The 13,498-nt window shown below is 30.8% G+C and overlaps 1 protein-coding gene and 1 pseudogene across 1 annotated transcript; both read left to right on the top strand.

Moving 5' to 3' along the window:
- The first annotated feature begins 2,835 nt into the window (after positions 1 to 2,835).
- Positions 2,836 to 3,985, top strand: LOC134238804 (alpha-(1,3)-fucosyltransferase C-like; annotated as a pseudogene).
- A 799-nt stretch (positions 3,986 to 4,784) lies between these two features.
- LOC134238808 (big defensin-like) lies at positions 4,785 to 12,440 on the top strand. Its single transcript, XM_062720917.1, has 3 exons — positions 4,785 to 4,843; positions 7,126 to 7,282; positions 12,224 to 12,440. The coding sequence occupies exons 2-3, from the start codon at positions 7,156 to 7,158 to the stop codon at positions 12,361 to 12,363; spliced, it is 267 nt and encodes an 88-aa protein (XP_062576901.1). The 5' UTR covers positions 4,785 to 4,843; positions 7,126 to 7,155; the 3' UTR covers positions 12,364 to 12,440.
- The last annotated feature ends 1,058 nt before the right edge of the window (positions 12,441 to 13,498 follow it).

The raw sequence follows: 13,498 nt of genomic DNA, 5'->3' as shown, positions 1-13,498 counted from the left end.
TATGTCCCTCCATATTAAGAAGAGGTCTGGAAAACAAAATTCTGTGCTAAAAATAGACCACGTGCTGCTATCAATGAACTATTTTTAGGGTTCTTTACACTCTTTTTGAAGACAACGATACCTTGTTTTGAACTTAAAATTATCATTTAAAAGTGCAAAATTTAGACATTTTCTCAACAAATGGTTGTAGAGAGAACATTAATGCACACTTTGCGTATTTTTTTGGATTTTTTAAGGCTCTGCTGAATTCTGTAGCTGCGCAGTTCTAAGAAGCATATCAAAAGCATTTTTCTGCAAAAGTATATATTATATATGCACAACATGCATTCAGTTATGCATATTTATTGTATCTTTATCATAAGGGTTTAGAATTTGATCAAAATATAATGTACTTTAGCCATTTGAAGAAATGTTTACATTTTGTTCTCACTGCACTAAATATGGCCGTACATCCCCCTTAAACCAAATAAATTTTCTGGCAAAACTAAACAGCACATTTAATACAAAGCAATAATAATTCGATGATATTTCACAAAACATATTGATAAAAAAATACAATAAAACATTCACCTGATTTAAAAATCAAACATTATTTTCAGTTACCTTAGCGTAATTGAACAAATTTGTTATCAGATTTTTATAAGCGCTGTTAATGTACTGTAAAGGGGCAAATTGGAGTTATTAACGATAATGTATAAAAGTGAATGTAAAAAAGTATAAAAGTATCACTCATTAATGCGTGTTTTATGGTGATAAGGAAACATATATTTTAGAAAAAGGAAAATAAAAATTCCTCATAATCTGAAACATACATCACTGAGTTCATCACGTGACTGAGATGTTAAGATCATGTATCTGTGTATAATGATTATATATCGTGCTTCAAAGCAAAGCAGAAAAGGATAAATATATATTGTCGGAGAAGGTAAGGCAATAATTGTATTTAATAGATTTTTACTTACGTGGTAAAGTGATGTTTTTTTCATTTTCATATTTTCCACAACAAGCTTTTATACATGGATGTACAGGAATCAATCGAAGCAGTCGTGGTTAAGTTGCTGCTAGTGATTAAAGGTTGAGTGATCTAAGAACAAAGATGTTTCTTAAACAATACACGTGTATGATTATTTAAGGTTGAATGATCTAAGATCAAAGTTGTCTCTAAGACAATACACGTGTATAATGATTTAAGGTTGAGTGATCTCAGATCAAAGTTTTAGTGAGACAATACACGTGTATTATGGGTGACCTAAGATCAAAGTTGTGTGTAAGACAGTAGAATGATGTGTATGTTGAGTGATCTCAGATCAAAGTTTTAGAAAGGCGGTGGATGTGTATGATGAGTTATTTTGGATCAAAGTTGTTTGTAAGTCAGTACAGGTGTATTTTGAGTGATCAAAGATCCAAGTTGTTGCTAATTAAAAGTATCTCCCATCACAGCTAGGTTAAGGCCACCCATAAGGTATGCCTTGAAATATTCTGAGAAAATCGATATAATGTTGATTTCATTTTTTTAAATATGAGTTTAAATTTTATGGGCATTGTACTTATGCGTATGTATGTATGAGGACTCAACCAAGTTCGACCAAAGCAACCTCAGGAAAATCAACTGTTGGTCACGTGACATGGTTATATTAGAAAAAAATATGTACCGATACAAAGATCGTAAAAGTTAAATAATATACAGATAATTTTTCACTATGAAATTGATTTTTTTTTTCAGAAATATACCTTAACCTCAAAAGTGCTGGGAGCAATTTGCCCGGACATTATATATTTAGCCGTCTTCTAATAAACTTCGTGCATTAAATGTAAACTATACACATTGAAATGATGTAAAATTACCAAAAAATCAAACAGTGCACAACTTGCTCCCAACTTTTTTTTCAAAATAGTAGGGACAATATCTACATGTGTGTATATATAATTTATAGTTAAGTGAATATCGTTGAACTTTTGAGATTTTCGAGAGGTTGTACATTGGATTGAAGTACACGTATGTTTAAAACTGCATGATTGCGCTTTAATAAGAGACTAAGTCATTTTCATTTTAATAAGGCTGCGAAATATTGAGTTATACATTACAAAATATCACTCAATTTTAGTCAGATCACGCTTATCTACTTTTAATTTTTATATGTGCAAGTTGCAATAATAGCTTTATCTGCGTCTCAAGTACAGAGACACTGCGTGTCAACTAGTCTATGGTGTGATCTATGTCAATACAGCGAGATCAATTTGGCTTAAATTTTACATTCGAAAAGTGTAATAATGACAAGATAAGTTACACATTATTCATGTTTGCAATAATTATGAAAAATCACAGTATGTAACATTGTATGTAAAAGGAAATCATTATTTATTCACAGACATTCATTTGCACAGGTTCACTGTGACGTCATAATCAATTTCCCGAAGCTTTGACTAGAAAGATATACCTTAAGGAGTCGTTAACCTCGCTGCAATACTTTTGTCCGAACAAAATAAAAGATATTTAATACAAAGCTTTAAGAGACAAAGAAATATATTTATTTAAGAAGAGACGAATTAGAAATAAGAGGCTTAGATAGATATTAATTTAAGATTGTTGTTTCAGATACTCAATATTTAGAACAGTAAGTTTTAATGTTCGCCATACACCATGCAGACAAGAAAGAAAACGACATATACATGTAATTTAACATTACACTTATGGCCTTTGACATTCAATGAAAATAATTATTGAATTGTAATGAGGTATGATAATATTTCTTTGATCATAAATTATTTGCTTTTTCCCTTTCCCTTATCTTTTTTGGCTTTAATTAAAACTCTTGTTTTAATTATTTCAGCCCACTCAGAGATGTTCAAAAGGAATGGCGTTTTTACATCACTTTCTTCTATAACAATTATATCTTTTGTTATAATCCTAAGTTAGATTCCAACTACAGAACTTCCTTTACTGACCTACTTGTCCACATTAGATACGTTTGACTCGTCACTGACACTCAACAATACAAATACAAATATGACAAATAAAGTATTCAATAACTCACTTCCAAGGATGTATCGCATACATTGGTTTCAAGCAGAGGAGTACTATGTAGATCAAGTGCGGTATTACGATAGTACTCAATGTTCCGTACCTGGCTGTGTTTTAGAAACGAATGTTTTCAATGCTGATATAGTGGTATTCAGTCACAGACGTCTTCCTAAAAAAGTGATCAGGAAAATTAAAGGACAGATTTGGGTGTTTAACTCGGCAGAAAGCCCGTACTACACATGGAGGCCAAACAAAGAATGGATGAAACATTTTGATTTATCTATGTCGTATATGGAGGAATCGGATATTTATGTGCCATTCTACGGTAAACTGCAAAAAATACAAGAACCCGTCATCAAAAACTACACCTGAATACTCAACAAGAAAACTAAAGACGCGGTATGGATTTCAAGCCACTGTCAAACTCCTTCCAGAAGAGAAAAATTGGTTCAAGAACTAAGTAAATACTTAAAAGTGGATAAATTTGGCAGTTGTGGATCTAAAAAATGTGGCAAGCAATATGATAATTTGAAGGGGTGCCAGGACATATTCGAAAGAGATTACAAATTCTTTTTTTCTTTTGAGAATTCACTTTGCAAAGGTTATTCAACAGAAAAACTGTTTTCACTTTATTTAAACCGTTCTCAAGTTATACCTGTAATTAACGGACCAAAAGACGCCGGTCAATATCTTCCTAAAGGAACTTACATTAATAGTCAGGATTTTCCTTCTGTCGGTCTTTTAGCCAAAGAATTGATCAGAATAGGTTCTAATGAAACAGAATACATAAGTTACTTAAAGGATAAAGACAAATTTATTCCCCAATCTTTTTAGAAAAACTGTATTAGATGCTCAGTGTGATTTATGTAAATATGTAAGAGACGCATATAACGAGAAAAAGAAGAGGAGAAATAAATCATGGCTCAATGTTTTAAATCCAGATGTATATTGTAAAATAGGTAAATAAAGGAATAAAAAAATATTGATGTTGTAATTTATATTTCAATTTTAAGAAAAAAATGAGTGAAAAAAGGATAAAGAACTCAAAATTTCATTAGATAATGCTGTTAAAACTGTCCATATCAGTGCTGTGCTTACAAAGAAGACATCTTCTGTCAGAGCAAGTTTTAAAGCCCCCGTTAGGTAATGGGTTGTCCAGTCTGGTTCTTACTACCATGTCCTTTAGGTTCCTTGGGCGTCTGTATGCAGCCAATAGTGCTTTATATAAATTTCCATCCGTGACCTTGTATCTACTTGGTAGATCCGACATTTAGGATATACAGTGTTGTTGGTTTTTTAGTGCTTTATATATATATATATATATATATATATATATATATATATATATATATATATATATATATATATATATATATATATATATATTATATCAAATATATCTTTCGATTAATGATACAAATACCCACCCACCCACCCACCCACCCCCCCCCAAAAAAAAAAAACCTGGGGTTTTGTGTGAATTTCTACACTTATGATAATCACATATACAGGAATATTGTCAATATGAATTATGTAATACAATGCATACTGCTGCGGAGTTTTACAATAGGCATGTAATAACTGATAATTTTTTGTACCGTTGACACAATCATGTCGCATTTGCTCGTTATGAACTTGTTTGACTTGTGTTGATTGTCATTTTGACATATTGTGTCTAATTTCGTAAATCTAAACAGATTTAATCATAGTCCAACATATACTGAGTCAGACTTTTAATCCATATATTTATATAACGTTATCAGAACAATCCTGGTCTTGGTAAGGGTAACAACCAGAAAAAAATATTGAAAAGCCAAATTTGTAAGTATTTTCCTAAATTATTTCTTTAAGAATACATCATTTGAATTCAAAAGATAACACGATTTACCCTAGGCTTAGGCAAGGGGATTGATTATTCATTTTAAAACATCGTTAAAAATTTTTCATTTGACTTTTCGAAAATTGAACTAGAATAATTTTTTATATTTAACCCCCTCCCATCAATTATTTTTTAAAGATATAATTATTTTTCCTAAACATAAATTTATTTTTCCTCACCAAAATGGTTTTAGTTTTATTTACATTTTACTGCATATTGAATTTAAATCATTTTAACAAATTTCTAAAAAATTTTGATCTAATTTAAGAAAAAATAGTTATATACTACATGTCCCAGTATATTTAGAAACTCCTCTTTTAATCACACTTTTCAAAGATTACGTTTATGATCATTTTGAAAAAAATTAAATGAATCATTACATCACTTCTCTCTTTTAGAAAAAAAAAATAATTACACAAATTTGAATTTCCATTTAACGTTACTTTTGAGCAGAATTATTATAATTACAAAGTAAGTTTACTTCTTTTTTTAATCTATTTTTTAATTGCAAATTAAAAATGTTCGAAAAGGAAAGGCATTATTATTAAGTAAGCTATTAAACGTTTCATTATGGAGTATCAACAATATGGCTTTTTTGATTTCACATTAAATGCTATATATATCTTTTGCAAATATAACTCAAAACCCCTTTAAGATACAAAAAAAAATTAAAGATAAATGCTAAGAAGAAAATTAGGTTTGATTTCTCTCACCAAAAAAAAAAACAACACGTTTTTCCACCTATATTGTGCTAACAGAATGGAAAGCGGTAAAATTTTACATTTTCGTAACCAAATCACAAAGATGCTAAACTATATTTATATATATATGTAGTTCAGATTAAATTTTAATGATATATTATTCCCGAGCGAAAATGAGTTGAAACCCCTCATTTGTTTGTCCAAAGATATGACAGTTTTTTTTTATATAATTGATCGTTATTTTATCAACGAAAAAAGAATAATAGGAAAGACGCATTAGTAACCTGTTAAACTCTTGAGTAACTAGATTGTTACTAAAATCGAGAACATGCGTTGAATACTGGACAATTTTAATGAAGCAGAGATCAAAATGAGGAGGTGGGGTGTAACATCGATGTACTTAACGTGAGCTACTTATAGTTAGAAAAAGTTCAAAAATATTCTTAGGCTTTGCCCTTTGTTCTGTAAAAATTTTAATAAGCAATTAAACACAGAAATAAAATTGTCAGTTTTTCTGATGAGTCTGACACATCTGTTTCAAATTTGGATTTATTACTTACATTAATGGTAATCGAACAACCAAGCTCTATGAAAAACGTGATGACTTTAATTTTTCTATCGTCACCTTCCTTACTTATGCAGCAATATACTGTAACTTCATCACCTGCATATAGAGTTTATGTATTTCGGTAGATTCGATACACAAGAGCATGCTCTTTGTATAAAATACTTCTAAAACGAGGTAAATTATTCAGAAACAATTTGATGAAACAGTCTCATTTAAAGTCATCATTTCGTAAGTAATAAAGTTGATACAATGACCTTGTCAGCAAATACACTTTGTCATTGAGTTAAATGCTGACTGACGTTTTTCATACTAATTTTTAGTCCATCATTTACACACTGATTGACGACAGATTTTCCCGTTATTTCTCGATCACGACATGGAGCACAGGGTAAGTGTGACTAACTGGCAGGGGATGCTAACTCCTCCATGGCACCTGGTCCAACCTCAAATGTTTTGGAGGTCCGTGTTTGCTCTGCTCCTATTTTGTATTATTTTATGGAGTTTTGATCTTGAATAATGTTCGTTATCTCGATCTGTTTCGTCTTTACGTGAAAAAATTAAAATTAAAAAAAATCTTAATGAATGTTCTTTAAATGTGAGTAGTTTTTAATTTGTTAATTACTAAACTTGTCTGAAATTAGTTTTGTACGTGGATTTGAATGTGTTAACATTGCAATAAGAAGCTTACATGGCTATTCTTACAACTTTTTATTTTGTACATATGGATAATGTAACATTTTTTTTTTTATTACAAATTATATTTGAAAAAATATTCGTGGTATTCTAAGATCGATTACATCTAACACAAATACAATAAATCAGAATTATTTTATTCAACGAATTTTACTTGCAAAAATACTGGTCAGAAATTATCAAGAATAAAGTAAAAACACCTTTTTGAAGATTGAAAAAACATTGTATATAAAAATTTGGGTTATGTTGTTTTTTTTTTTAGCTTTTTTAGTTTAATTGAGAAGAAACCACGATGGAAAGGAATGCATTGCTGTGTATCTTGTATCTTACCCTATTGCTTGCTCCTGCTCCCATCTTGGCTAATGCAAGAACAGAGAAAGAACAGCCAAGAAATAAACGTTATGTTGCACTCAGAAGGGGTAATCAACTGTTTTATTATGCCGAATATATTGAAAAGTTTGAATCTCTATAACCGTTATCAATTCTTTCTTTGACCGGGATCGGGATTCGCTGAACTGACCTGTAGCTATATTTTAAATGAGTAGACCGTTTAAATTAACCATAAAATGTTACCGTATTCTGTATGGTAATGCAAAACAGACCATGCACAATTAGAAAAACGTGTTGTTTTTCTTGAATAATCATTATTTTATGCCTATGGAGACTTTGAACATCAGGAAGATAATAAAAAAACATATCCGAAATAATCTTTTAATTTAAAAAGTATTTATTACTTCTGATCCCAGAAAAGCCAAAGACACCTTAGTTCAAAAAATGTGTTATTTTATACTATAAGGTAAAAATATTACAAAAATAAATGCCCGTGGTGTATCTAGGTATTTTTTGGTCACCCGAGTAACTCAGTTGACCTATTGCTATTCGTTTTTGTCTGTCGTCTTTCATCGTCAGTCATGCATTAACATTTCAAGCTTCTTTTCTATAACCGCTGTACCAATATCAGACAATTTTAGCATTAGAACATATATGAGTGAAGGGCAACAAAACTTGTGAATGTCATGGTCACTGGCCCCCTACACCACTCGGACCACTCCTGGACGTCAAAGTCAAACTTTCGGCATGTTTGTGTTAAGCATTGGATCCTAAAATGTAGTAAGATGACGTTATTTTTATCAGGGAGGACATTTTAATTTAACTTCCGGTTCCAAGTTGAAGACAATTTTCTGAATTCAAAATGACATTTTGTCTATAGATAATCACAAAGAACAAACAGGAGATATACCAATAATATGTCAAACTTTTATGGATTATAGATTGAGTTAGATACTAGCGGATCGCTTCTTTTCGTTCGTTGTAAGCACTTGCACTTGCTGTCTATTTAGAATGCAAAATACATAATTTGTTTTAAATTTATTAAACTATTTTCTAGATATTCCTCACTTTCCATTCTGAAGGGGTAGTTCCGATGACATAATGATAAACGTATTTGTTTTTTATACAGGCGACTCGGTGTCAATCACTAGAATGTCAGATATCTTTTTTTATCATTTGTTTCTCCTAAAATTGACGTTTATATCTTTGATATACGACGGTTGTCCCAAAAAGTCGTAGACAATAATTATGACTTTTAAAACATGCAACCAATACGAACCAAATTTTCCATAAATATAATATATTCAATGTTCTTTAAAATTATAGATTTTTAAATGTACATCTTTCATATAAATAATATTAGGACGATTTAAATGATGGCCGATAAGGCCTGTCGGTGCACGGACAAAATTCGGAATAATTAATTTACGCATATGACTATTACATTTGTTTTAGTTTCTTTAGTACTATGTAAAACATTGAACTCAAATCTAAATCAGTGAAATCAAAATCTTAATAATATGTGAAAATTTCATATAAATAGCATTGGAAACAGACGATTATAGTCATGATTTTCAGTGTTGTTGGAAAATTACGTCGTCAAACGCGTAACCGGCGCACGAATATAAAATAAATTGTTTTAGATAGGGATTGTATATATCAGAGACAGGAAAAAAAGTACAGAAGTGACATTACACATTAGATTTTAATAGGAGAGTTAATTTTAAGTGGCATGAGATTCAATGAGAGTTTTTCCTCATTACCGAAAATAGTTACAGCATGTAAGAAATAGAGTACTGTTTGTAAAGGTACGCAGACAATTGGTAACACTCTTTACCTCGGACGTCGTCAAACAATGTATATATTCTATGCTACGTACAGTGCACGAGGGTTGTCCCAAAATTCCGAAGACAAGCGTTGTTTTGTAGGAACCCTGTGTCATACATTAATGAAACTTCATATACTGTAAATGTATTATATTTGGCGGAAATTGAATTTTCAACAAGTTGGCGTAGATTTGATTTAGCGCTTTTTGAATGTGCTTTACATAAACCTTTATACACAAAGCATAAGCGATGTACTTGATTTAGCGGATGATGCTTTCCGCGAAAGGCTCTAAATAGAATACACAGCCAAATGTAATACGTTTACAGTATAGATTAAACAAACACTATTTGACAAATTTATGAACAAATATGGAGTAACTACACAAATTATTTCAATTTAAAAGACACATTTCATTGTCTGGTGTAGGAAGGCGGCGCAATACCCAAAAGTTGCAATAAAAAAGGGTATATTATATTTAAAATCCTACGGAAAAGTAATTACTACACTGTATTTTTTTAATGGAAATGAAAATTCTTTAAGCTGTTTTGTTAACTATATTTCTTCATATTTTGGTGTTTGTGGTTTGACAAATATGAATTTTATAACGTTTTATATACATGGAGTTGAAATCCGACTTTTTCGAAAATGGCGGCTACGTTGGCACAGGCGGCGCATTAGACTATGATCAAGTGTTTTGATCCTGAATTCACTCAAACAGAAAGGTTCCAGTCATAAATGTTTTGTTGACTAGGAAACTTTTTCTCGTCCTTAGTATTTAAAATGACTAAAACGGTTTCTCTATGTATATGTGAATAACAGTAACTTAGATAAAATACAGGGCTACAAATGTAAGAAATGGGCAAGAGTTCCATTATGCAACTCCATTAGAGAAAACAGACGGAAAGCCCGTAGAAACATAGCGTTTTCAAATTTTTATTATTTCATACCTGTATATTTATATACATTGTACTTTGTTTACATATTTTAATGTTTGATCATATCATAGTAATTAAGATATTTCACATTTATAACTATAACCGTTTCGCTTGATTTAAGAATTTGATTCTGGTAATTGGAATTTTTTTTTCTCCAAATATTTAAACCGTTGAGATTTCGTATTTTTTGACGTTACAGATTGCTCCGGTTGTTAGCGAACGATATCAGTTTAAATGTTATTACTCGATAAGTGTTAAAGTAAACATGATAAAACTTCGTAATTTATTGGCCAAGAACACGCTTTATCCACCCTGAAAATTTTATTAAAAAACATAAAAAATGACACAAGACTACGACATTTTTGGACAACCCTCGTATGTCGATCTTCTACTAAATTTCGACTAAAAATTGAATCTGCTTTAAAAAAAAAAAGAACAACAGCAAAAAGCCGGACAATAGTGAATTTAAATAAGTACCTTATTCAAAAGTGGTCTTTCACTTAAAAAAAACTATTGAATGCTAACAGACGCCCGAGGAGCAGAAAAAGATATCATGACGTTATAAGAGACGTAAACTACGCTTACTTTCATGCGCCGATGAACACTTACATGCTTTCTATATTTTTTAATAGTTTTTTTTCAATTAAGTGTGATATTATCATGAAATCTGAAATGCATGATCATAAAATGTTACTTTTTGTTATGAAAAGAAAAGAAATTTAATTCAGCAAAGAGAAAATAAACTGTTTTCCCTGTCTACGACTTTTTGGGAGAACCCTCTTTATATTAAAATTTTTACTTGTAGAAGTTGCTATTATTTTCATAGTTTTTATTGGAAATTATATTCTCCTTTCAAGATTTTCCAAAAATTCTATGTTCTACGTACATGTTCTATATGTTTTTATCTGCGAAACACATGAAAATATTACAGGTGCATTGTGATAATTATACATTCTACAGATCGAAAATCGGTCAAAAAAATATTTGTGTCACACCATTCCATAAACCATACATGCCAAAGAAATGGCACGATTTACTCGTGACATCTGGCAGAATATAATGTATCGTGTCCCGGCTTTCATGCAATACAAATGCACTGATACAATATTATAGAAGTGAAGGAAAATATCATAGGGAGATGTCTGTATTTGGAATTGCATGTAAATAAGCACTAACTGCATAGAGAAAATAGAAGTAAAAACATCAATAGTTTTTATCAGTAACAGACAATTCCTTCTTCTCATAGCTATTGTTAAAACTCAAGTAACAAAGTCTTATGTGAATCATCTTGCTCAAAATTTCATCCTGTAAATCGGAACTATTAATAATAAGCTTTTTACTCTACCATATGCCTTGAAGACAAATATATATCAATATTGAGTTGTACATTGCGCAGATATAGTAGTTTCCATATCAATTTTTAGGCAAGCGATCTAGAGTTTATCTCGACTTTGATTTTTTTCTCTCATTTTCCTTAAGGACAGATGATAAAAAAAAATATTGATGCCTGGATTGGTATATATTACTGGGCCTACTTTCCTTCCAAATGATGCAACTAAAAAAATTAAAATATTAAAAAATAATAAACCTTCTATGAGGTTTAAATTTCTGCCTTTCTGCGGCCATCCTTATTAATCTATATAAATATTTTTCTCTTTAAATTTAATTTTTGTGAAACTTTGAATGAAAATTAAATACTAGACAGTTAAACTTGTTCTTTTTATTCATTGAATGATGACTCGGTTTGTATCATCTTTCCTTAAATTTACATTTTCACCTTTTTGAATGATGTTTGTCTTTTTCTCGGTATTTCTATTTCTTTATATTATTTTTTTTTCAAATTCTAGTATATTATAAAGACCCAGTGGGCACGTTATGTTTTAAGGTGTCTTTACCACAATCATATATAAATGTAATAAATCTCATAATATCAGGATGATTAATCAGTAGAAAGATCTCTTGTGGTCTCAGCGATTATCTAGTGGAATCCGGATATGACCATGCCGTTGCACCATCGAGCATCAACTAAAGATTGTTGATGCGATAATACTACGGCGCGATATCGATGATGGGATAGTGGGATGACGAGAGTTTTTAATGTATAAATTTATGTAAGCGACAATTCCTGCTGATCCAGGTCTATATCAACATGTATAACTTTAGTATTTTATAAATGTTATATTCTGTTTTATCTTTAAAAAATGTTTTTAAATGTCAAACAGCAATTAACATAAGTATAGTAACTTTGACATCGTTCTAATTTTTCAGCCCAAACTTCCTACGGTGACAGTCACTCATGTGCGAACAATTGGGGATGGTGTAGACGAAGATGCTTCCGCATTGAAAGAGTGAATTGGTATTACAGTGGAGTTTGTGGAAGTTACTATTGTTGCATATCTACTATTTAAAATAACAGGCTCTTTCATATTAGCCCTAACCTGATCATGGCCCTTATAACTTGTGAATGATTTTTAAAAATAAATTTAAAATCGTGTATAAGATAAAAGTATGACTATATATTCCTTTAAATTTAGCTTCAGGAGAGTAAGAAATCATTGAAGATTGACACTTGTTTCTCTCAAATAAGTTATATTTTACATATAACATAAGTATCATATAGATCTATAATTCAACGCCGGGAATTCCGACGCTTATGGCAAGGTTTGATAATAAGAACCAAGTCAAAAATAGTATAGTTTTGAATTAGATACTATTTGTTTCCCCATCGACAGCCGTTATAATAAGCAATGTTAACAATGGAGAACTATTCTGGCGACTAACATTAAAAACCGAAGTGATGCATATGGACACAAAAATAGATAAAACAATACAAAATAGGAGCAGAGCAAGGACGAACCTCTGAAACATCAGAAATGGGATCAGGTGCCTTGGAGGAGTGAGCATCTTCTGCCGACCTGTCACACCCAAGTGTGCTGCTTGTCATGATCATCGGGAAATAACGGAAAAATCAGTCGTAAATCAGTATATAGATAATGGACTTACAATAAGTATGAAAAACATCAGTCGGCATTCGAATTAATTATAAATTTAATTGCTGACAAGGTTATTGAGCATTATAAAGTTAAAGTCATCAAGTTTATCATAGAGCTTGGATGTTAAGTTACAATGAACGTCTTTTTTAGGTAAAATATCCAAATATGAAACTGATGTGTCAGACTCATCAGTATCTTTTATCTCAACCTCAATGTAATATATCGTATCGACATGGGAATGGAAATTACCACTGTTTATTGACAATACGTTGTATACGATATATTGAATTGTCGAGTTGAAGGCCATAAATAGTGTTTTCTTATCACATTTAAGATTTCTGACAAGTTCTGTACATATGAATACTAAAATAGGTATGCTAATAACAAGGATCAATTGGTACCCATAGGAATTCCAATAGATTGTTGGAAGACCTGGTCTACAAAACCCATATAGATATTTTCAATGCGAAACTTATTTTTTGAAGTCAAATCCAGAGTACTTGTGTATTCAAAATAGTTTTGAAAATGACCAATGGTAAAATTAATAAAA

The sequence above is a fragment of the Saccostrea cucullata genome, unplaced genomic scaffold (genome assembly GCF_032062105.1).
Source record: "Saccostrea cucullata isolate Sc308-1 unplaced genomic scaffold, CSIRO_AGI_Scuc_v1 ctg2998, whole genome shotgun sequence".
NCBI classification, from domain to species: Eukaryota; Metazoa; Mollusca; class Bivalvia; order Ostreida; family Ostreidae; genus Saccostrea; species Saccostrea cuccullata.
This window is presented reverse-complemented; position numbering and strand designations above follow the sequence as displayed.